At 43.9% G+C, this 25,388-nt stretch overlaps 1 protein-coding gene across 4 annotated transcripts in view; it reads left to right on the top strand.

Annotated features, from left to right (window-relative positions):
* The window catches only part of LOC115087901 (programmed cell death protein 4-like), a 54,383-nt gene extending 29,713 nt beyond the window's left edge, over positions 1-24,670 (top strand). For all 4 annotated transcript variants that reach the window (XM_029595641.1, XM_029595635.1, XM_029595627.1 and 1 more), the window contains exons 8-11: positions 2,077-2,184; positions 2,452-2,562; positions 3,636-3,775; positions 22,236-24,670. In XM_029595641.1, the coding sequence (XP_029451501.1) occupies positions 2,077-2,184; positions 2,452-2,562; positions 3,636-3,775; positions 22,236-22,287 (411 nt within the window). In that variant the 3' untranslated portion in view covers positions 22,288-24,670. The remainder of the gene's footprint in view (positions 1-2,076; positions 2,185-2,451; positions 2,563-3,635; positions 3,776-22,235) is intronic.
* Positions 24,671-25,388: the final 718 nt, after the last annotated feature.

Genomic DNA, 25,388 nt, shown 5'->3' with positions numbered 1-25,388 from the left:
GTAGCTCTTGTATATCCCAGGAGTCTGGACTGATCTGGCTATGTACAGGGAAAGGAAAATTAGTTTCTTACCTGATAATTTTCGTTCCTGTAGTACCGTGGATCAGTCCAGAGACCCGCCCATCGGAGGCATGGAAGCAAGGGAGAGTCCGCTCGGTTATGACATAGTTCATTTTTTTGGTTTGAAGAATTTGTTATTGACTGCCCTCAAGTGGTTCTATGGGTTCAGTTCCCAGCAGGGTTAGGTGGACCAGTTATTTCTTTTTCATGTTAAAGGGTTATTGTACATAGTTAAGATGGTTTTGGTGAACTATTCTGCTTTGTCATTGAGTAATACTGCCAGACTGTAGGTGGCACTATCCTTGTATATAGGTGGAGCTTGTTTTGAAACTGCTCTGTCTCCATCTGCTAGAGGAGGGGCAAAACCCAGGAGTCTGGACTGATCCGCCATACTACAGGAACAAAATTTATCAGGTAAGAAACTAATTTTCCTATCTAGACCCCGCCAGCAATGGAAGCGCCAGTAAAAATTGCTGTGATGACCTTAGTACCATAGTGGGCTTGACCCAAGTCAACTCTCCAGCCAAGTATTTTGGATGACCTAGGTGAAACTTTGAACCAAATTCTGGCCTCCCCTGACAACCAGTGAAGCGCCTTCAAGACTGGTGTGATATTGTTCCCACTAACAGCCTTGCAGCTGTATTCAGAATTAACTGTAATTGCTTAAGATTGGTCCCCAGCAGCTCATGATAAAGTGAATCATGGTAATAAAGTCTACTGTTGACATTGGCATGTATTACTGTTGCCAAATCCTCAGGCCTAGATTTACGCACAGGACTACTAGGCCTGTGCCTAGGGCAGAACAATTGAAGGGGGGGGGGGGCAAACTTACTGCTTGCTGCCCTGGAACTTGGAAGGTGCTGTCATCTCCAGTGCCTCCATGACATGCAAATTTTCTCTCATGCATATTCATTGTGGATATCCTGAAAACCTGACTGGCTGCTGGGCCCCCAGGTCAGGGTTAGGGACCACTGTGTTACGGGACCCCGGCGCACAATTGTTCGTATAAATATTCGTGCGCAGACTTCATGTTTACAGATCCGGACCGCACGTGTCCTGCCCAGACCCCGCCCATGCGCCACCTCTCTTTTTGCCTTTTCGATTTGTGCAAAAAGAAACTGAATCCCAAAAAAGTAGGTATAAAATAATGCAAATTAGCAGGTAAGAACCAATTTTCCTATGTGAATCAGTATAGATCTTGATTCACATCAACATAGATTGAGATGAGGGGTTTTTTTTCTTTTTGTCTTTTTTTTTTTTTTTTAAGATATGAGTTTGTTCATCACTAACATATCTTTAGGAGGAATTAACATTTATAAAAAAAAAATTTTAGCTTAGAGGGCTTTTGAATTGTTGAGTTATCTGATTTGGACCAGCAAATGAATGCGTTGTAGTGCTGCTGTCTAACACAACTTGAGGCCCATGGCAAGGCAAGAGGCAGAGGATTATAGTCCTATGCACTGTGATGGAGTCCGATGCTGTATTCATTCAGTCTTTCAGTTGCAAGTTTTCACTCTCTCAAATTATTTGACTAAATGTTATTACACCTCTTGTCCTTTTATGCATTTATAGTGAAGAGGTGGCCGCATCTTTCATTTTCAGTTCACATGTGCAAAATTAACCCATTTGGAGACACTGCTCTCCTCCAAGATAAAGAAGAGTATGTTTGCATTCTACTTGATCCTGCCTCTGATAGGAAGGCCAGTAATTGATGGAGAATGTCAGGAGGCTTGTTTTGTTTATTTTATGTGAGGTAAATTGGCAGGTGAAAGCCTTGATGTGCCACACTGCAATGGCTTACAATTTTATTTTTTTTACACTGTTAGAGGAAAGCTCAGTGGAATGAGCCAGCCCCATTGCTTCAGTTTGGATAATCTCTGCTGCGTTGCCATTGTAATCCTGTATCTGTGGTTCCCATGGTACCAGCTCAGGCATTGCCTGTTTAATATGTATTTTACTGAAGAAAAAAAGAAAAGCAGCTATCCAGTCTTAATTCTTGTTCCTGTGCCGTTTGCAGATGAACCTTCTGCTGAAGGAGTACCTGCTCTCTGGACAGGTCTCAGAAGTGCAGCATTGTCTTCGGGAGCTAGAGGTGCCACATTTTCACCATGAGTTGGTCTATAAGGTACTGGCATTGCCCTTGGTCTCTCACTCATGCAAGCCCTGGACACAGTCGTTGATTAAGTGGCCTAATACTCGGAGAGACTCCTGTATTTCTCAGATGCTCTCCATCCCAAGACTGCATGCAGGCCCCTTGGTTGCTCTCCAGGGGTTGAGGATTCATTTCATGGCATCTGGTTACAGTCCAGAAAAAGGACTGAGGCCTCACTTCATGGTTACTACTCCTTTTAAGCTCCAGTCATTTCAATGTTCTCTCTACTTTTGTCTGCAGGCAATAGTGATGGTTCTAGAGGCTAACGGTGAGACTCCTGTTGTGATGACCGTGAAGCTGCTAAAGGGGCTCTGGGATTCAGGGCTCGTGACCCTGGATCAGATGAACCGGGTAAGAAACTACAGAAGCTAATCTAAATTGCTTTCATGAAAAAATGTTTGGAAAAAATTCAAACGGTTATCTATGAACAGTATGCGATGGGAGGAAAAGACCCCAGAACCCTGTCTGCATTTGTTCAGTACAGGAACATATAAAGCAAACAGTCGGGTAATGCAATCACAAGTCTTGAAAAACCTCCAAACAGTCAATTTCTTTTTATTATTACCAGAAACCTTTTTTTCTTTTTTTCTTTGTGTATATTATAAAATAGAACAGAACTTCTCTCATCATTATGCCTCATAGATCCAAAATACTGAAAGCCTGAATGCCGACGTTAGCCAACGTTTCGCCGAATGGCTGTTTCAAGACAAGTTTTACAATAGCTGCAATGTTCAGCCCTTCATTACAACGGCAGTGCCGCTATTGTCAAAACTTATCATGAAACAGCCGTTGGGCGAAACAAAGAAGAAAAAAAGAAAAAGATTTCTGATAATAATAAAAAGAAATTGACTGGAGGTTTTTCAAGACCTGTGATTGCATTACCCGACTGTTTGCTTTATATGTTCCTGTACTGAACAAATGCAGACAGGGTTCTGGGGTCTTTTCCTCCCATCGAATACTGTTCATAGATAATTGTTTGAATTGTTTCCAAACATTTTTTCATGAAAGCAATTTAGAATAGTAACTGTGCAGTTTTCTGCTTTCATTTGCCTGTCGTGGTTGGAATTGTTAAGAAACTATAGAAGACCAGCGAGAGGTCCTTGAGGGGAGAGATGGATTAGTCCAGCTGTATAAAGTTTATTTTAGAGGCATGGAGATCATGGTTAGCACGGCTGCTCGAGGATGTGATGAAACTGGTCCTGCCAGGGTGGGGTCTGTTGCTGGAGCGATATGTGGTGTGAAGCACAGCAGAGAATTAGTGCTCTGCACAGGTCAGGTTCCCCTCTTGGAGGTATACTGGTCCAGACCCTAACCTTATCCTGTGTTTCCTGTTCGTACCCGGATCAGTCCAGACAGTGGTTATGTCCCCCTTCCAGCAGATGGAGTCAGAGCAAAGCTGACCTTTCTTTTTTGCTCCTCTGCAGGGTTTCCAGCGTGTATATGATGAGCTACCCGATATCAGTCTGGATGTGCCACTTGCGCACAGCATTATGGAGAAACTCGTGGACCTCTGCTTTGAGGATGGGGTCATAACTAAGCAGCTTAGAGATGCCTGCCCATCCAGGTGAGGCAGGAGACTCTCTCTTTCACTGATCCTGCTCGTCCAGATTTTGCTGTTGCTTTAGAGAAGGCTTCCTTTGTCACGCAGCCTCCATGGTCTCTGCAGTTTAAGTAGGAGTCTGTATCCTCTGAGAAGGAATGTGCGACTTAACACTGATATTAACTTGATCTCTTGTTGGCCAAGGGTGCAGTTTGCTTAAGGTTATCTGCCTGGAGTAATGCTTTTTCATTCTAGCTTTTGTTTTTGCTTTTATTGTTGCAACCTTGAACAGCAGTTCATTCTTTCTGATTCAGGAGTTGCCAAAGTAATAGAGCAATGGGGCAATTTTTAAACTGCCCATATTGCTGCAATATTTGCAGGTACTTTTTATCTGTGCTCTTCTCACCAGTTTTCAAAGGGGAAAGTGTGCAAGTACTTCAACTTTGAAAATTGTCCCAGTACAGAGTAACCACAAACATTTGCACCTGCTTTTTCCTGTGGATCTTTTTTCATGGAAAATAACATGCATAGATTTGAAAATGCTATCTCTGTGCATTCTTTAGCATCCTGCCAGACCAATCCAGATGTGTGGGCTTATACCACCCTGCCAGCAGATGGAGATGGGAAAACACAACTTTTTCCTGCAACTTCATCACTATTAATAGTACTGGAGCAGCACAGACAACCTGCCAGTATCTTTATGGCGAAGCAATGAAGTACAATCTAAACTCATAAAAAAACATTAACAAAACTGAGTGGAGGAGAGAGACTAAGCAAACCCCCTCTCAATACTCCACCAGGATTAGAAGAGGAGGTATAAAAATAAACAGACTCGGAAAAGCCTTAGACATCTTCCCAAAAGGGAGAGGAAGGTTATGATTTCTGAGAACCAAAACTTGAGTAAGAACCAGCGGACAGCAGCCACTGACTTCTCGGGTAGGTCTTGGACTGGTCTAGCAGGATTCAAGGAAAGGAAACTGACAGGTAAGACTAAATTCCTTATCGTTCCACCAGACCAGTCCAGCACGGATGGATTTTACTCTCCCTACCAGCAGGTGGAGGCAGGGAACCGCTGTTTTGTTGACTTACTGTGGAGCCTGCAGCAGTTCAGTATTCTCTGCCTGCAGCAGGTGGTAGGGGTGAAGCCTGCAGCTCCTTGGAGATATTTGGGATGCCTGAGGTGCCTTCTTTGACTCCCTGGTTGAGTGGGGCAAGCAAGGAGGTCGGTGTCCCTTTTTTTGCTTGGTCCTTTCTGGTGGTGGGGCTCGATACCTTCAGGAGTCAGGTTCCTTCTCCCTGCCTAATCCCTCCTCCCCCCCATCCTTCCTTCTGGCAGGGTGTGACTGAGACGTGAGGAGTAAAAAAAAAACAAAAAAAAGAGTTTAAGTAAGCAAGGGATTTCTCGATGCTAATTCATCCTCTGGCAGTGGTGAGTGCTCAATTGCAGGTAAACTTGGTCGGGCCTCATAGCCGTGACAGAGCATGGGGACCATTGTGCTGGTGCAGGAACTCCGCAGTAATGGGCAGTCGCCGCATTTGTGTAGAATCTGATGTCCAGCCTGCTGCGGTAGCAGGTAAGTCTCTGGTGAGAGTTCTTTCCATTGGAGGCTCTGTGGAACTTGGTGCTCTTCCCTTCTGGGCCTGGAGTGGGACTATTGGGGTAAGGGGGTATGTTGGCATCTACTTGGCTATTTTGTTCTCCCATTAGTAGTTGTGGAGAGGCCTTCTCTGATCCCCCAATTTTCTTTCTGGAGGAGGCAACGGGCATTTGAGAGTCAGGAGGAAGTCTGTTTTGATTTCGGAGCCATGAATTGGATTTCTTTTAATTCTTCTTTTTCAGTGGAGTTTGTGCTTTTAATGCACAAGGCCTTCTACATGAAGAAGGGTTCCTCTCGAGGGGGAGATGCTGAGCTCTAAAGTTCCCCCCTACTTGGGGTAGGGATTTGGTGGAAGATCAGGAGCCAGATTCTGCTGGTTCGGGGACCGAGATCCTGGGATATTCTCCTGGGGGGCCAGGAAACTCCAGAAAGTGCTTCTGAGGGTGATCCGCTGGAGGAAGGTGAGATTCCTCCAGCAGACAGTGATGATTCAAGAGTTGTTCATCGCTTCAGGAGGGAAGAACGTGCTAGGTTCCCAGGACATGTGTAAGGGTGCTTTGAGAAGCAGTGAAGATAACAGCATAATTATGTTCTTATGTTCTTAATTACAGCATAGTGAGAGTAAACTGATCATATTTCTAGAAATAGCCAAAGCTATTGAAATGCTAAAGCAGTGTTAAAGGTCAGCATTAATTTCTGTTTTCTGTGCTCAACTTACAAGAAATCATACAACTTACAAGAATGCAGTCCTGTTTGTGTATATGATATTTTTTATTTTATTTATTTATGCTTTTTATATGCCGTTGTTCCAACAGAAGATCACAATGTTTCACATAAATTGCATTCCTTGTACGTACCCGGATCAGTCCAGACTGCTGGGTTTTGCCTCCCATCCAGCATATAGAGACAGAGAAATTTTGATTGACTCTGCCACTTAACATGAGGTGCCACCTGCAGTCTGCCAGTATTTCTCTGTCTCCAGCAGATGGTGGAGGTGCAAAATCTTGCATTCCCTGTACATACCAGGATCAGTCCAGACCGTGGGTTATGTCCCCCTTCCAGCAGATGGAGTCAGAGACTCCCAAGAAAAAGGGAAAAGGACAAAGCACCGGGGCAAGGCTGCTAAACCTGCGGGGTCTGCAGTCTAGCCTAGGGACCCAAAGGCCAAGCAGCGGCTGAGGTCTTCCCCGCTCCCACTGGTTGCAGACACCTCTTCAGAGGGCTTGCAGCAGGATGATCTGCCAGGAGTAGGGCCCTCAGGGGGCGGACCCTTGGCTGGATCCTCAGGGCCCAGTCCATGGTTCCTCACAGACATCTACAGTCGAAGGAGATGATCCCAAGGTGGTCCAGCTGTTCCGCAGGGAAGAGCTAAGCCACTAATACCTGCAGTCTTGGAGGAGCTGGGTATTGACACTCCTCCTGAGAGCTTGGAGTTGGGAGCAGTGGACCCGGTTATGATGGGGCTCCAGAATCCCACCAGGGCTTTTCCTTTCCATCAGTCTATGACTGCCTTGCTTTTCTGGGAGTGGGATACACCAGACACGGGGCTGAAGGTCACGTGAGCCATGTACAAGTTGTATCTGCTACTGGAGAAAGCGCTGGATCTCCTGAGGATTCCTAAGGTGGATGCTTCAGTTTCGGTGGTCACTAAGAAAACCGGCGCTGCAGCGCTCAAGGATCTTCAAGATAGGAAGCTGGAAGGTCAACTCAAAAAGATTTTGAAGGTGTCTGCGCTATTTGTAGCAGTTTTATGTTGAGAGCAGGTCTGCGCTGGGTTCAGCAGTTACAGATGGACAGGACCTTAACTCCTGCGGAGTCCGTTCAGCTGTAGTGGCCTATAGTGCGGATGCGCTCTATGACCTTTTCCATACTTCTTCGAGGACCATGGTGGCGGCAGTGTCAGCTTGCAGACTCCTCTGGTTGAGGAATTGGGCGGCAGATATTTCCTCCAAGACACAGCTTGGTTCACTGCTCTTTAAAAGGAAGTTGCTCTTCGGGAAGGACTTAAAAGAGATGATTAAGTCCCTTGGGGAGAATAAGGTGCATAAACTCCCAGAGGACCAACCGAAGGCTAGAAATGCCTTTCCCTCTCGCTCTCATGGAAATCGGCGATTCAGGTCCTTCAGATCTTCAGGGTCCTCTTCACATCAAGGTGCCAACAGGCAGCAGTCGTGGAACCAGTCCTTTCATGGACGCCAGCCTGGGTGAGATGGCACTTCCCAGGGGCAGGGCGGAGTTAAATCTCCCCAATGCGGCGAGGCCAGCTCACTCCTCTGTGCCTGCGATAGGGGACCGTTGGCTCTTTTCTTTGAGGAGTGGGTCAAGATCACGTCAGACCAGTGTCATAGAAAAAGGCTACACTTTAGAATTTGCTTGGCCTCTAAGAGATCGTTTTTTTGGTTTCCCCGTGCTCTTATGAGCAGAAGAGGGTGGCAGGTCGGGACACTGTCCTCCGCCTCAGAGAACTGGGAGCCATCGTGCCGGTGCCTCCGGAAGAGCAAGGGCAGGGTCGATACTCCATTATTTCGTGGTACCAAAAAAAGAAGGTACCTTCCATTCCATTCTGGATTTAAAGAAGGTAAACAAGACTCTGAAATCCTCCGCTTCCATATGGAGACTCTGTGTCCATCATTGCATCGGTACACAGAGGAGAATATCTCGCCTCTTTGGACCTGACAGAAGCATATCTGCACATAGGGATGTACAGTGTGATCAGCAGAAATATCCGAGTTTCATGATTCTGGAAGAGCATTACCAATTTTGTGCCCTACCCTTCGGATTGGCAACTGCTCCCAGGACCAAGGTCATGGTCATGGTGGCGGCAGCTGTCTGCAAGGAAGGGGTCCTGGTCCACCCATGCTTGGACAACTGGCTGATTCGAGCAAAGTCAGAATCCTCGTGTCAAGAGGTGGTGGATCGAGTCTTCCAGCGCCTGAGTACATTAGGTTGGATAGTCAACCTGGCCAGAAGTCATTTGATTCCTTCCCAGAAATTTGAGTTCCTGGGGGGTGCAGTTTGACATGAGCATAGGGAAGGTCTTCCTCAACGAGGAGAGGATTATCAAGTTGCAAGCTCAGGTTCAGTCGCTGTTGGACAAGAGGTTGCCCCGGGAATGGGACTACTTGCAAATGCTCGGGTCTATGGCTTCCACCTTGGAGTTGATACCATGGGCATTTGCTCATATGAGGCCTCTACAGTTTGCCTACAATCCCGTTGGTATCCAGTGTCTGAGCATTTTCAACTGCCTCTTCTCTTCACAGAGTTGGCGAGGACCAGTCTGCAATGGTGGCTTCAGCCGGACAAGTTGCAAAGGGGAGTGGACCCTGATATCCCATCGTGGACAATTGTTACCACGGATGCCAGCCTCTCCGGTTGGGGAGCGGTCGGTCAAGAGAGATCGGTGCAGGGCTGGTGGGCTCTGGAGGAGGCCTCACTGTCGATCAACCGATAGGAGAGCAGAGTGGTACAGCTGGCTCTCCAGGCTGTTCTACCCCTCGTCAGGGGAAGGCCAGTGAGAGTGTTTTCACACAACACAATGGTGGTGGCTTACATTAATCATCAAGGTGGGACCAAGAGCCGAGCAGTAGCCCAGGAAGCCCGGGAATTGGTCACTTGGGCCGAGTTGTATCTGGAGAGATTGGCAGCATCCCATAGCACAGGCGCAGACAATTCTCAGGCGGATTTTTTGAGCCTTCATGAGCTGGATCCCAGGGAGTGGGAGCTGTCGGACGAAGCGTTTTGCCTCATTTGTCTCAGGTGGTCCGCTGCTCCTCTGTTCTTCAGCAGATGGAGGGAGATGGGCACAGGAGGAGTGGATGCCCTAGTTCTGCCCTGGCCGGTGCATGGTCTGCTGTATGTGTTCCCACCATGGCCCTTAATAGGTAAGGTCGTGTGCCACATAGAAATCCATCCGGGCAAAGTGGTTCTCATGGCTCCAGAGTGGCTGAGACATCCGTGGTTCGCTGATCTGATCAACCTAGTGGTGGACGGTCCCTTGTGGTTTGGGCACCTGCCAAATCTTACATCAAGGCCCCGTTTGTTTCGATCAGGCAGATCGCTTTTGTCTGGCAGCTTGGCTTTTGAAAGGGAGCATTTGAAGAATAAGGGTTATTCGAATGTGGTGATGACTACCCTGCTGCAGTCCAGGAAGACCGTCACTTCTTTGGCGTATGTCAGAGTGTGGGACATTTTTGAGTCTTGGTGCCTCGAGCACAAAGTGGATCCTACTCCGGGCTCTGTGGGGCATGTCTTAACCTTTTTGCAGGACGGCCTTGTTAAGGGTTTATCCTTTAATTCCCTGAGAGTACAAGTGGCGGCCCTAGGTTGTTATCTTGGCAAAGTGCAAGAAGTGGCCTTATTGGCACATCCAGATGTAGTACGTTTTCTCTGGGGAGCAAAACATTTGCTTCCTCTGGTTCGGAATCCTTGTCCTTCCTGGAGCCTTAATGTCGTCCTGAAAGCTATGTTTGAGCCCTTGAAGCAGGAGACATTGAAGGATCTTACTTTGAAGGTGATCTTCCTGGTGGCTATATCTTCTGCCAAGCAGATGTCTGAGCTTAAGGCCTTATCCTGCAGGAAGCCCTTTTTGCGAATTACTGATACAGGAATGTCCTTGAACGGTTCCCTTCTGCCTAAGGTGGTATCGTCTTTTCATTTGAATCAGTCGGTGGAGCTGCCATCGTTTCCAGACTTGGACCTTTCCACACCTCGGTCAAAAGAGTTGCGGAAGTTATATGTAAGGCGGGCTCTCTTGCGTTACTTAGAGGTGAATAGTTTCCGCTTGTCAGATCATCTTTTCGTGCTGTGGAGTGGCTCTAGGAGGGTGCATAAAGCCTCCAAGGCCTCTATTGCGTGGTGGTTGAAGGAGGCCATTAACTCGGCATCCATTGTTCAGGGTCAGTCCGGTGCTGTCCGGTCTTCAGGCACACTCTACCCAATCACAAGTGGCTGAATGCCAGCAAGTCTCGCCCCAACAAATCTGTAGAGCGGCTACTTGGAAGTCTTTGCACACTTTTGCCAGGCATTACCGTTTGGATGTCCAGGTTCCAGAACCTGGTGGATTTGGTGAAAGTGTGCTCTGATAGGAACTCCCATGGTCCCACCCACTGTAGGGAAGCTCTGGTACATCCCAGCAGTCTGGACTGATCTGTGGTACTACAGGAACGAAAATTAGCAGGTAAGAACCAGTTTTCCTTTTGATTACATTGTATAATATTGTATTAACAGGTTCTTATTTAAAGTAATTGTATCTATTTTAATACTATTGAATAATCAAAACATTCATAAAATATTAACCAGTTAGAAAATGTTATGCAAACAAGCTAACCCATTGGTGTAAGTTGGGGAAGGTGATGTATTTAACTGACTGAAACGGTTTGGGAGCTCTGAGTTGGGGTTTACTTTACATTTGATAAGCTGCACTGCTCCTATTACAAAATACATTATAATAAGACTAAACATTTTTCTCTTACTGGTTATTGGTCTTCAGTATTTACTAGTGTCCCCCTACATTTGGCAGAGCTGGGCATTAAGGATGCTCCTATGGAGGATGCAGATGAAGGAGGTTCTCTAGAGGCCAGCTGGGACCTTTCCCTTTCACAGGATGGTGTATGCGCTGACTAAAGCAGAGTGGGATGCACCTCAGGCAGGGTTGAGAGTGGGCAGGGCTGTGGACACCCTGGCTTTTGCTGTGACAAAGAAAACTACTATTCCTGTGGAAAGTAGTGCTCTCCTGAAGGACTCACAGGATAGGAAAATTGAGGTGGTTCTCAAACAGTACTTTTGACATGGCGGCTCTGGCTTTGCAAGCTACAGTCTATAGTAGTTTTGAGGTCCATATTCAGTAGGCCAATCAACAATCAAGATATCCAGCTAAAAGCAGCCGGATAACTTTAGGCTGGTATATTCAGCGGGATGTTCTTCCTGCTCAATATATGGAACAAGTACGCGCTTATGCTAGCTCGTGACACTGCCATTTTATAACATATGTGCGTATATGCGAGCAAGTTATAAAATCAGCTATGGGCATATATGTACATACAATTTTATATAGACGCACATGTGCATGCAAATGCCGGCTCTACCACGTAAGTGGGGGGATTTTAAAAACAACGCGTGCTGACGCAAGAGCCCTTTTTTCCCAGTTAATGGATCAGATTTCCTAAACTCCCCAGCCTCCCCTTTACCCTTTTAAACCCAATCATTAAAAAGTTAAAAACCCCACTGACTCACCTTGTTTTTTATATTTTAATACTTACACACCATCCATAGCAGAAGTAAAAATATGCGGTGAGGGGCCTCCAACACATGCATGCATTTGCACATAAATACTTATATGCATATTTCAAGATAACTTGAAATGTGGAACGCCTATGTCTGTCCATGCTCCACCCAGACCACACCCACTCCTTTTAAAATCTTTTTGATTTGTACATGTACCGGGAGATAACACATGTATTTGCGCGCTTTTTAAAATTCGCAGGGCATGCGCCGGTTCGAGATGCACGTATCTCCCGGCTTTGGTGTGTTCAGGGCTTTTAAAATTGACTTTAAAGGAAGGGAAAATTTGGTTTTGTATTTGAAATTTTTCTTTCCTTGAGCTCTATAAGATCAGTCCAGGTTCCCAGCTGATAATCTTGTTTCTGAATATCTTGTTGATCTCTGATTTGGTGCTATCTTTTTGGTTATTCGTGTTCTTTTTTTTTTTTTTTCCCTTGACCAAGTGTTCAAGGTCCATTTGTGAACCCACTGCTCATAGAGGGGTGGTTTGGTTAACCAGTTCTTGTTTTGATACAAAAATACTGAGCTGCTGCAGGCTCCATAGTACATTATATAGATTATATATAGATTGATGTCAGCAAAACAGTTTTTGTGCTGGTAGGGGGAGTAAACCCATCTGTACTAGACTGGTTTCAAAGGACTCAAGGAAAGAAAATTATCAGGTAAGAAACCAAATTTTCTCTTTCTCCCTCCTTCCTCATCTATGTGCATGGGACATACCCAAACCCCAATATAATGTGGGTGGGGGAAGAAGACAGGGCTGCCTTGAGTTAATCCTGTCCCGAAGGCGGTATCTGCCTTAGCCTGAACATCCAGTTTGTAATGCATAGTGAAGGAATGCAGACGACCAAGTTGCCACCTTGCAGATTTATTTATTTTATTTATTTAAATTTCTTATATACCGGCATTCGCGATGGGAGTCGCATCATGCCGGTTTACAAATAACAAGGTGTGACAACAGAATAAATACTTAATAACTTAAAAACATTAACATGTGATAGAATAAGGTAGCAGTTACAATAAAACAGGGATAAAATGCAACTTGGAATGAAGATACCTTACTGAGTAAATGCTTCTGCCCACGAAGAGGACAAGCATTCGACAAATGAGCCCAAAGTGACTCCAGAACTTGTTAACCTTGTTAACCAGCAAATACGTTAAAAAAAAAAAAAAAAGGCCTTTTCACAGCTTTGGAAGCTGCCTCTCCCTCGCATTACTGAACAAGACACTCAGCCTATCGGATTTCCTAAAGGGGTTACTTAGCCTAAGATATTAAAGGAGAATCCAAAGAACATCCAGGCAGTGGAGAGACCTGGTCTTTCCCAGGGCAATCCTCCTTCGCAAAGGCTGGGAGCAAGATCATTTCATTTAAATGACAAGGTGAAACAACCTCTGGCAAGAAGGGACAGCTCTGGGCAAAATGAGACCTAACTGCAGAGCAACTAAGGAAAAGATCTTTGCAAGATATTTATTTATTTTTAAATATTTGTATGTCGCACCATCCTACATTCTAGGCGGCTTCCGAGTGTACACTCATAATTTAAAATACAAGTGGCAACAAAGCTATTGACATACAATAAAATAGAACAATACACAGAGTACAATAAAACTAAAAAAAATTACAAGTTTCAGGACAAAGATTGTATTCAATGATGGAAGGATCTGTATTGCTCAGTAGAAGGCCATTTTAAATAGATGAGTTTTAAATTGTTTCTTAAACATCTTAAGACACGCCTGCTTCCTAAGGGGGGAGGAGGCGGGGGAAGAAATTGGTTCCACAACAATGCATCTGCTACGGAGAGCAGGCAATCTTGTGACTCACAAAGATAAAGATGGATGGCCTTTTGGCTTGGAACATCAAGAAGACTTTATCCCTCCGATCTAAGATTTCTGATTGGCCAGTGTATTTTTTTAACAGCAAAATGATATTGGAAAGATAAATCATTATTTAGTACATTGTGTATTATTGTTAATATTTTAAACTGTATTCTAAATTCAATGGGTAACCAACGGAGAGAATTTAGAACTGGAGTTATATGGTCAAACTTAGAGGTTGGTCTTAGTATTCTTTCTGCAGAGTTCTGGATGACTTGCACAGCTTTTGATAGTTTATAATGGAAGACCAAAGAAGGAATTACAATAATCAGTGCTGGTAAGTACCAAGGATTGGACCATGGTCCAAAATCTACTCTATCTAAATATGGTTTCAGATGACATAGCATTTGTAACTTCCAGAATGCTTTCAGAATGCTTTTCTGATTTTGTGCGTGCCTTAAGTGAAAAGCAGGAATCAATTATAACCCCTAAATTTCGTGTCTGAATAGCCAGCAAATTTAAAGCGTGAAGAAAAGGGGATTTCAGTTTCCCAACTAAGGTACATAATTTGTTCTCTTTAAATTTAAAGAGATAACCAAGCTTTTATTGTAGAAAGGTAAAGGGAAAATAATCCTAAAGTTGTCTGATCAGTATGAACAGAAAAAAAAACGATTGTCGTCCACATAAATGTAGTAGGTTAATCCTAAACCAGAAAGCAGATAAGGTCTACAATTCAGACATCCACTTGACTGAACAATTGGCCACCAAATATACTGTCTTGAGAGAAAAATCCTTTAAGGCCACATACCTACGAGGCTCCAAAAAAAGGTGCACTAAGTACCAAACTAAGATTCTACTGGAAAACCAAAGCCTTGAAAGAACAAATGTCCTTAACTTCACAAAGAAAATGAGCCACATCTGTATGTGAGGCCCCATGAATCCAATATCTACAGCAAGAGATTTTAGGGAGTTAAGGGCTAGACTCATCTCTAGTCCTCTCGCAAGAAGGTCACTATGGTTGAAATGTCTACCCACCAGGGCAACAGACCCGACCTTGCAATACACTTCAAAAAGGCACCATATCCACACATGTGTTGGAGACTTCAATAAGCTGGAAATCACTGCTGCAAGACCGCCCTTCATGCACAAGTGACACCCTTCAAGGGTCAAGCTGTAAGACAGAATGGAACCAGATCTTCCCTCACCACAGTCCTTGTAAGAAAATCGAGAGGAAAGCTGGCCAGCAGATCGAGATGCCAAGGTCTCAGAGCCACCAGGATAACTACTGTCTCGTTCCTTTATTCTCTTTCGTGTCCAGCATATGAGAGGCCAAAGCAGAAAGACAAAGAAGCTTGGCCACAGCTGAATTAAAGTGTTTATTCCACTGGAACTCCACTCTTTCCTGTGGGTGAAGAAACCTAGTGTTCTTGCAAGTTGCTGTGATGTCCACTATCATTTGACAGGCCTTCTGGCTGAGTGCTCACTTTCTGTGATCCTGCTAAGAAAGTTGGATGAAGATTCTGATCTACCCAAACAAATGGAAAGCTTTCCTGGCGAGCCACCAGCTCTTGAGTGCCTCTCTGTCTGTTGACATAAGCTGCTGCTGTGTTGTTTGGGAATACTCAAACTGCTGTTCCCTTCATTAAGAGCAACAGGAACTATAACAGGGCCAGCCTGATAGCCCTGGCTTCCAGCTATTTACGGACCACAAAGCTGCTTCGGAATCGCAACCCTTGGACTACACAGTCACGACAGTAAGCATGCCATCCGCTGACAAAGTGGTATAAACCCATGTAATTCATTGACTGGATTCAAGGAAAAGAAATGAACAAGTAAGACTAAATTTCTCCTTATTTTCTTACCCTGACCAAAAAAGATATGCCTCTGGGAATGTCTCCTTCTAAGTTGGATAAAAGTACACATGCTGTGGAACCCTGGGCAGAATTTTAGCCGGGTTAAGAGTCAGAAATTTTCAGATAACCCTTGACCTGGGTAAATGACTTTTTGAAAATTGTCCTCCCCATGATTTAAAAAAAAGCAGGGGTAGGTAACTCTGGTCCTTGAGTGCCGCAAACAGAGCTGGTCTTCAAGATATCTGCAATGAATATGTATAAGGTAGATTTGTATACAATGGAGGCAGTGCATGCAACTATATCTCATGAACATTCATTGTGGATATCCTGAAAACCAGACCTGTTTGTGGCACTCTAGGTCCAGAGTTACCTACCGCTAAAATAGAAGATTCATGAGACTTATCCCCCCTTTAACCAGGATCTCTGCAGTAAGGTGGTTTCAAAGCCACCATTGTTTCAAATTAGTATTGACTTGTAGGTTGCAAGTGAGTTGAATTGTGAACTGATTACCAAAGAAACACATGATGTACTTGCTGAAATCTGACTAGTATCTTATTGTAAACTGTCCTCCTATATTTGTGACATCTAGTAGGAAGTTTTGGATTTAAAACAAATGCAGATGGAGGTAGACACTTTACCTTGTTTGTTTTTTTTAAATAAGTGAAATCCTTTTTCTAACTTTGGGTTTGTTGGATGCATAATGTGTGATCTTGCTATAATACTAGAATTAGCCAATGTACTTTGGAAGCAAGGAGTTGTGATACAAGCACCTAATACTGTTTATAGAAATGTGTTAATAATGGGGTATTCAGGAGTAGAAGCAATATGTGAACTTTACAGAAAAAAAAGTTTGTAAACTGATTCAACAATCCTACAAAATGTTTCATGGGTTTGCCAAATTAGTATGCTGAACTTTATTTCTGCAAATCTGGGAAAGGGGGAGGTAGTTGGATTTAGAGTATAGTACAAAAAGGAAGGAGAAAATGCAATCCCTATGTAGTCAAAATACAATACATAAAATAGAAGTACATCCACCACACAAATCAAAAGGGGAAAAATATGGCAGAAAGATAAAAGGAAACAGAGAGTTTTGTACTTGCAAATTGTTTGGTCTCATGATTTAAGTTATCACTATATATAAACCATTAAACGATCAAAAAACTTAAACCATAACATATCAATGTAACTTATTGTAAATATTATAACATGCCTCGTATAAAACTCAAAAATATGTGATCTAGTTCACAAAAACACATTAAAAAGAAGTCCCGATATGTCTGTCTTCATGTTTCAGCAACCAGTGCCAGCTTCACGGAAATCTACTGAGGTAAAATAAAGTAGGTCCTTCTCTTTTGCATTGTGAGAGATGGAAATTCAAGAGGAATGAGAAATCCAACAGAACAGCTTCAGTGTACTTATGTTACTTGAATCAAGTAACTCAGTATGTTTATACCATTTCAGTGGCTTACTCTCTCAATATAAATATGCAAAATTAAAGAAAATATATACCCCATTGTACCTCTATACTCCAAATCTGCAACTCCACAACTATTAATAAAATATGCTACATATGCAGGTGATGCAGAAAAAATCCCCTCCAGACAATATAATGAACATAATTGCAGACAACCTACTCAATGTATCATTCTAAAAAAAGGTAAATACATCATTTCAGTCCCAACTCACCATTCATATTCTGCAAGGAGGAATAATTTGAGAATCGTCAGCTTGCCTGACAAAACTGAAGACTTGGATGCTGTGAAGTTTCTTTCCACTTGGATATCAATGCTTTTAAATTTATATTTCAAAAATGGCCGAATTAAGTTGGATTGGGCTCACAGGGCCTTAGCACCGCCCCTGAAAGAATGGAAAACCGTGGGTGCTGATTCTTCGGGTGCAAAATTTTAGAGATAAGTCCCGTTTTGTTGAGGCAAGTAGATGGCAAAAAGTACTGAGCTACATGGGGCAAAGAATTTATATTTTTCAGGATTACTTGGCCAATGTACAGAGGAAGAGAGAACTACAGAAGAAAGGCCTAGCGTATGCCATGCTCTACCCTGCCAGACTGAGAGTAGTTTGACCTGGGAAAGCCACCATATTTGGATCAGTAAAGGAGGTACAGGATTTTCTGCAAAAGCATCCCGAGGAGGCTTCAGCCGCTGTGCCGTGATCAGTGGAGGAAGTGAGGCCTACTTATAGAAGCATAGAGAAGAAATTTCAGATGCTGTGCCTGGAAGCTTTTACACTCATATCCTTTTTCTTATAGTTTGTTTTTTCTGGTTTAGTCCAGTTGCTGCTGAATATATAAAAGCACCTGATGCTGGTATAGGGTTAATTTTCTCTGTTTAGGACCAGAATGGGGGGGGGGGGGGGGGTCGTCCTATTTCATTATGCAAAATATTGGGTCTGGGGGGCAGCTGGGGGGTTGGGTTGCTTAGGGAGAAATTAAGGGCTCTGGAATGGAAATAAAGCAGGAGCGATGCTTGCCTGTTTACTAAGGCGTAAACATGAAAAGGCTCCGATAACAAGGATTAGAAAGGAAGATGGGACTATCACTCACTCCCCAAAGGAAATCAGTTTAAGTTCTCTTTTGCTCAGTTGTATTCCGCAGAAAACCTTGTGTGGGATGGGGAAATTGGAAAGTTTCTTAATGGAGTACAGCTGCCCAAGGTAACAGACAAGAGAGTGATTGGTGGCGCCAATAACTACATTAGAAATTCAGGCTGCAATGCAGAAGCTGCCTAGTGGAAAAATCCCAGACTCAGATGGGTTGCCCATAGAATTTTACAAAGGCTTTCTGGTTGGACCACTAAAATGTGTTTTTGATCATCTACAATGCTTCCCAGATCAGACTGGTACTCTTACAGATGCGATAAATTGCAGCGATTCCCAAGCCATGAAGGGACGGCTTGGATCCTGAAGCTTATTGTCCCATCTCTCTTCTAAGTGTAGATGTTAAGATTCATGCTAAAGTACTGCAGATCAGCTTGGAGAGCTGTATGACGGATTTGGTGGGCACGGACCAGACAGGGTTTATTAAAGGATGTTCTGCTATAAATAACACCAGACGCCTTATTGATGTCATTTCACTGGTGAAAAAAGAGAAGATCCCGGGTTTGGTGATTAGCTTGGACGCAGAGAAAGTGTTTGACAGGCTGGGGTGGTCATACTTATTTGCAGTGCGTGGGAAGTTTGGTCTCCTGGATCAGTTTTGTCAATGGGTGAAAGCAGTGTATGCGAAATCCAGGGCTCGGGTATTCACTAATGGGTATTTGTCAGACTTTTTCCCTATCCAGAAAGGTCCTTGGCAGGGGTGCCAGCTGTCGCCACTACTTTTCAGCCTTGCTTTTGAAGTATTGGCAAGTCAGATACAAGCAGATCTCTTTTTGCAAGGAATCTGGGCGGAGGTTAAGAAACATATTTCTCTATATGTGGACGATGTCCTTTTGTTCCTGTCCAGGCCTAAGTCAGGACCCCATTTGCTGCAGATACTGTCAAATTTTGGGAAGGGTGTCGGTTACCATCTTAATTATCAAAAGTCAGAGTTATCTCTCATTGGCACTTGTGCCCTGAGTGATGTTCTGTCTGTTTGAGGTGCTTTTTTTAAAGGTTTCCAATCTATTAAATATCTGGGCATTTATGTTCCTCATTTGGCTAGTGAATTCTATAAGATAAATTATGCACCAGTGATTACTAAGATCAAGAGTGATTTAAAAAAATGGAAGGGGCTTTATTTATCTTGGGCAGGAAGGGTGAATCATTTTTATAACAATGTTTTACCTAGATTGTTTTATCTGTTCCAACATGTACCATGCTTTTTGCTGGATAGCTTCTTTCATATGGTAATTGGGGGTACTCAAGTTTTCTGAGAGAGGGAAAGCCGCCAAGGGTGAGGATGCAAACTTTGTGGAGACCGAGGGAGGGAAGGAGGGTATGGCCTTCCCAGACCTGCAGGCTTATTTCTGGGCTGCCAGGTTGTTGAGTCTGTGTACATGGCTACATAAAGATAAAACCATACCTTGGTACTCCTTGGAAGTTGTATTGGCAGGGGAGATAGATCTTATGTACATTATCTTACAAACCCCAATGTCTATTGGGGGAAGACGGGCTAGTCGGAGGAGTCCCTTTATTGCTTGTACAGTATGGGTGTGGGTGTCTCTGTATAGGGGTTTAGGATTGAGAAGCAAGGGTCTGCCTGCCCTTTCTGCCTTGTGGAATAACCCTGCGCTTTCAATTAATACTTTTAGTGCGGAAGCCAAGCAATGGTGGGAGGCAGATTTAAGATGTCTGGGACATATGGATGAAGACAGGCCATTGAAATTTTTTGTGGACCTCCCGGATGAGTTTGAGATACCAGAACAGACGCGATCCTATTATGGCAAGTTGGTACAGGAGCTAAATATTGTAGTGTTGAAGGGTGGGTCTGGGTAGCCCCCGGTTCAGTTGAACAAGCTCTGATGCCAGGCCCAATATATCGTAAACCTAGCTTGGTATTATACAGAGCTCTTATCAGGATGACTTTGCAAAAAGAGCCCTCGTTAACTGCAGAGAATCAGTGGGGAAACTGCTTTACATCATCACTTTGAGGTGGTCGAGTGGAAAAAGATTTGGCACAAAGCGCATAAGTCCTTAATGTGCACCCGTAGGGTAGAACTTATAGTTAAACTAGTTATACGCACGCACATATCTCTATCTACTGTTTTCAATCAGTTCTGCTTCACTTCGTCTCCTCTTTGGAGGAGGGGCTATGGACAAGTGGGATCGTATATTACATACATGTGGTGGGAATGCCCAACGGTGCGGTCCTTCTGGGGGAGAATTCAACGCTTGATTGGACAAATGGAAGATGTGCCTTTCACTTTAACTCCGGAACTGAGTATGTTAAGGTGGTGGGATGATAAAGGAATTGGAACATTGAAGAAAAAACAAATCCACCTTTATGTTAGTGGAAGCTAGATTTGTAATAGTGACTAAATGGAAGTCAACTCCAACTGTGGCACATTGGTGGGCACAGGTACATGACAGTGCATGAATTGAAAAACTGACACACCTGTTGAAAGATCAGATGGAGCTGTATGATAACATTTGGGGATTGTTCTGGAAGCTGTTTGATGCTTGTGGGAGTCCATTAGTGTAACAATATGTATATTTACATATGGGATGGCCGTCACATGTGAGTTTTCTTTGTCTTTTTAGTTGAGTGCCATGTCTGGCGAGTTTAAATAAAAAGAAGTAACACGAATGTACACTGAAGCTGTTCTGTTGGCTTGCTCATTCCTCTCGAATTTCCAGCTCTCACAATGCAGAAGAGAAGGTCCTACTTTATGTTACCGCAGTAGATTCCTGTGAAGTAGGCACTGCTTGCTGAAACATAAAGATGGCCATATTGGGACTTCTTTTTAATGTGTGTTTGTGAACTGGTTCTCATGTTTTTTTGTTTTGTTTTATACAGGGTATACTCTATTATTTACAATAAGTTATAGGGGTATGTTTTAATATTTTATGGTTTATTAAAGCTTTTTGCTCTTTTTTTTTTATGGCTAACTGATTTTTTTTTTTTTTAAGAGGATTTAAATAGAGCAGAGTCTGTTCCTTAACTTTTCTTTTATCTTTGTTTCTCTTCCCCCCCCAAATAATCAAAATGCATACAGTGTGAAGGATACTCAAGTGTTGGAGAAGGAAATTCTCAGACTCTAAAGTGCCTGCACCTCACCTTGGCTTTAGGGGCCATGATGCAGGGCTCTGGAGGGCTCTTGGCCTCGGCACTGGTTGCTGCTAATCACCAGACTAGGAAGGGTAGGAGGGAGGGCCTCCTAAAATAAGTAAAAACCCCCTGCTAGTTGTGAATGAAGGCTCCTAGCACCTGTGCCCAGCCCTGGTCCCGATTTGAGTTGGAGGAGAAAAAGGTAAAAGGAAGAACTACAGCGTCCAACAATGGACAACAAAAAGAGAAAATTGATGACCAAAAAAAAAAAAAAAAAAAGAATTCAGGAAAGCGTGGGATCCCCACAGAGGATAGCCAGTTGTGGGTGACAGTAAAGCCAGAGCACAAGTCCTTGATGGTCATGAATGTTTCTGATTTTCAGGATAAACAAAATGTAGGCAGATATAGATGATGAATATTAATTAGAGATATGCTGGAACCCAAACCTGTTTGCCACCCTTCAGTGACTGGGGCCTGACTACTTCTGAAGGCAAAGATTGAGGTATTGCAGCAGTTAGGGGGAAGAGACTGGGTGGACTTTGCAGTCTTCAGTGCCAGCATCTTTCTGTTTTGTGCGGGAGATTTGGAAGTTGCAGATACGACTAGGGTGGTTCTTGCACAGTTAAATTGAGGCTTAAAGAACGGAAACAAAAAACAAATGCCGCTCAGCAAACAAAGCACTACTAACAATCCCTGCAGTAAAGTCAGCAAAATTAACCCAAGTGAGAGAAAGGGCTTTATCATTGGCTGGGCCCATACTATGGAACACGATGCCCCCCGAACTCAGATTACAGAATAACCTCAAAACTTCTAAGAAAAATCTAAAAACATGGCTCTTTAAAAAAGCCTTCACTAAAGAGTGTGGAGGGTAGAGAATGAAAGTACAGGGTAATGCAGATGAGAATGAATTTACTCAATCCTACATTTAAGAAGTAATATTTCAAAGCGATAGTAACTCAATAATACACCTGGACTTGACCAACATTACTCAAATAATGATTTTATTTATGAAATTGTAACCAAACTTATTGGCACCTGTTAGAATGTACGATATCCTACATTTACTTAACTTAGTCTATGTGCCTATTTGTAAACCGTTGCGATGGTATATAACTTAGCGACGGTATAGAAAAGTTTTTAAATAAAATAAAACTAGCCTGAACTTGCCTTTCTCACTTCTAAACTTTTTTTTTTTTTTGTATTTTCTCCTCACCCCTTCCCCTTTAATTTTTAAGGGGCCGTAAGCGCTTCATGAGCGAGGGCGATGGCGGCTTGATCAAGCAATAACAGGATTCTTCAGTACAGTTCCTGGTCAGGGGCCGATTTCCTGCAAGCATCGCTAACCCAGTTGAAGAGGACAGGAAAAAGAGAATTTCCACTGAAGATGACTTCTGTTGTCAAGGGGGAGGGGAAAAAAATAAATAAATGCATCAATAAAAAGGATAAAGCACGTTCAGGACCATTCTGAGGAACAGGGTCCTGAGTCTAACAGCACTTACTGTCCAGCCTGGACATGGTGGAGGGGCAAATTGATTGGGGGGGGGGGGGGGGGGGGGGGGGGGGGGGGGAAGGATAATTTTTATTGCAGGCTCGCTGGGTTGGTATCCTCTGGCCAGAGAGCTGCAAGGGGAGAGGACCTTGCCTCATTTGCAGGGTGGTTAATTGTCGGGGGAAGATTTGAAGGGTCAACAGTAGCTGTCGGGTGTTATTACAGTGAGATTCCTTTTGGGTTTGGAGGTGCCTGTGTCCATTATGATGGAGTCTGGAAATGGAAAATGGATGTACTGTTTATGAAGAATAATATTGTGGGAGAAGTTGGCAGCTTTTTGCTTTATCATTTTTTTTTTTGGAGTGGGGGGGCAGAGAAGGGGATATAGGGTGTTTGAAACTAAAACATATTTTGTTTTTAAATTGAAATAGTTAATGGCTAGAGGACTCTAGTGTTCCCCCTTTGGTGAAGAGTGTGGCCATTTTCCCCTTTGTCACTCTCAGCATGAGTAAGAGTCTCCAGAGCTGTTTCTTGGCTGTTTTCTATTGGATAGTGGGGGGAGAACATTCACACAGGATGAAAATTGAGCCCCCTGGCAGAGATCTACCTAAATTATTGACTTTCAGGCGAGAGCCCATGTTTAAGGTGTGAGTAGGCCTTCCTGGGTGCCTTGAAAGCCCTTCTGTGTAAACGGACAGGGCTGGGGGAGAGTGAATGAAGGAGACAGGCATGCCTTGTGATTGGTCGAGTTAGAAAGGAGTAGCGCCCAAAAAAGGGTCTGGGATATTCTTTTCTTTTTCTTTTTTTTTTTTTGTCATGGACCTAAATTTTCCATGACCGACTTCATTGCCACCCAACAAAGTAAAAGGTGTTTTTGGCTGCAGCCTGACGCTGAAGGACCATGTTGAGCAAGGCGGGTCCTAGCTGTAGCTGCAGATAGACTTTCCCATCCGATGAGCTTGGGGCCAGAGTTCATGGATGAGCCTGCAACCCCATCGATCTATTTTATTCTCAAAACATTTATCTTTGAATGGTTACCTTAACAGACTTGTATTACCAAAGAGAGACTGCTCTGCTGTATGTTGATAATGGACTGTAAATCTTTTTAAAGAAAGGGATGTATTGACTATCAAGATTCTGGTGTGAGTTTGTCAGAAAACACAGGCAGAGAAGTCAATCAGATGGGGGGGGGGGAAGGGGGGCTGCTAGCAAGCTTCACGCTGGAACAGTAGTCACTGGCTAGGATCAGGGCAGCTCCCATACTGGGTTTTTGGAAATCTTACAGTTGCAGTCTTCTAGGCAAGGGAGGAAGGAGAACTAGGGGTAGGGGGACAGACGTGTCAAGAGTCACAAATGAAAGTTCTTAAGATGCATCCTTGGGTCTCTTCCATCAGCAGGACAGCATGTGAGATTCTGGTAGGAGCAGAATGGGCTTCAAAACCCAGGAAATGGAAGGATGCTTTTTATCTTAGTTTTTCTGTTACCATAGCAATAACGCTCTTGAGGGAAGGCACTGCTGTCATGGGTAAGTGTGGGGGGGTTCACCTGACCCCTGCCTTGTCATGGATGTCTCCTCTTCCTGCAAATCAACTTTACTGTGGTAGGATGTAGTTCTATTTGCAGGAATGTAGGACCTGGGGGTCCTACTGAATTTCAGTCATAACTGCTGTCTCAGGAAGGATTGTGGAGGTGGGGGGAGGGAGGAGGAGGCCACAAGAGCTCCCCCCAAGACCGTGAGGCAGGAGGACCCCCCTTTCCTACTCCAGGTCTGCCATCAATTCCAGGTGCTCTTAAGCAAAGTCACTTTTTCTCTCTCATCTCCTTAGTTCATCAGGTTCAGAAGTAAAATAATAATGGTCTCATAGTCTGTTCTGTTCCATTGTGCTTGGCAGTTCAGCAGGGGAATGGTTGGCTGTCTTTGGTTCTGAAATTTGGTAATTGTAAGGGGCACAAGAATCTATGACCGGTGTTGGAAATTCAGCTAGCCTGTTCCCTGGGTAAGTGCGGTCACCCCTGCCCACTGCAGGCATCTGGTGCAGCTTGAGAGCTGTTTAAGGGACATTTCAGCCCAGCCAGTGAGATGCTGGCTGCGTTGCAGTGCTCAGCTACCACTGTCATATAGTACGATATGTGCTTTTAAAGATAAAAATAACTTTCAATAAAAAGTGGTATTCCTTCTGATGTTTATTTTTTCCTTGACTCCTGCACGTTGCCCAATCCACACAACCTAAGCTCCCTGACAGGATCCAGCTGGGATTATAGAAGCAGGGAGGCTAGGAGTAAATACCATGATAAGCATAGCTGGTCTGTGCAACAGAGAGAATGTTTTGTTGAAATGTCTTGTGTTTATATTTGACCACTTTCCACTTCCTCGTGTGAACATCCTTGTATTGATTACTCTGCCCTTCAGCATACGCAAAAGGCTCTGGCCTGTGGCCCTTCATTTCAGGAGTGGGGGATGTTTCTTGGCGGGGATATAGAATGATGCATGGCTGGTTGTGCATGTTGGGTTTGTTTGTTTTTTTGTAAGTTAAAGCAGGGCGAGCTTGTCTCACGCTGCGAATATAACGAGACAAGCGAGCGATGGGAATGAGCAGTTAGGAAAAGATGTGTAGAAAAGGGGGGTAAGGAGGAGGTAAAGGCCAATAGGATGTGGGAAATTTGAAATGGGAAGCAGGGATTGGTTAATGGAGTTATGAGGTAGGATGTGAAGTGGTTTCGCGCTCAGTCGGTGAACGGCTGAGGCAGCAGGTCGAGGCTTTTGGGGATCGCAGGGTTCGGTATAGTGCCTTTGAAGCGGAATTATAGCGTTTAAAAAAACAAAAAACAGGTTTCTCATTGTATTGCAATCTTGTTTTGGCGGTTTGGGCATTTAAAAATAAAAAATATAATAATAAAA

This window comes from Rhinatrema bivittatum, chromosome 1 (genome assembly GCF_901001135.1).
Source record: "Rhinatrema bivittatum chromosome 1, aRhiBiv1.1, whole genome shotgun sequence".
NCBI classification, from domain to species: Eukaryota; Metazoa; Chordata; class Amphibia; order Gymnophiona; family Rhinatrematidae; genus Rhinatrema; species Rhinatrema bivittatum.
Note: the sequence above shows the minus strand (reverse complement) of the source record. Positions and strands in the feature narration are given on the sequence as shown.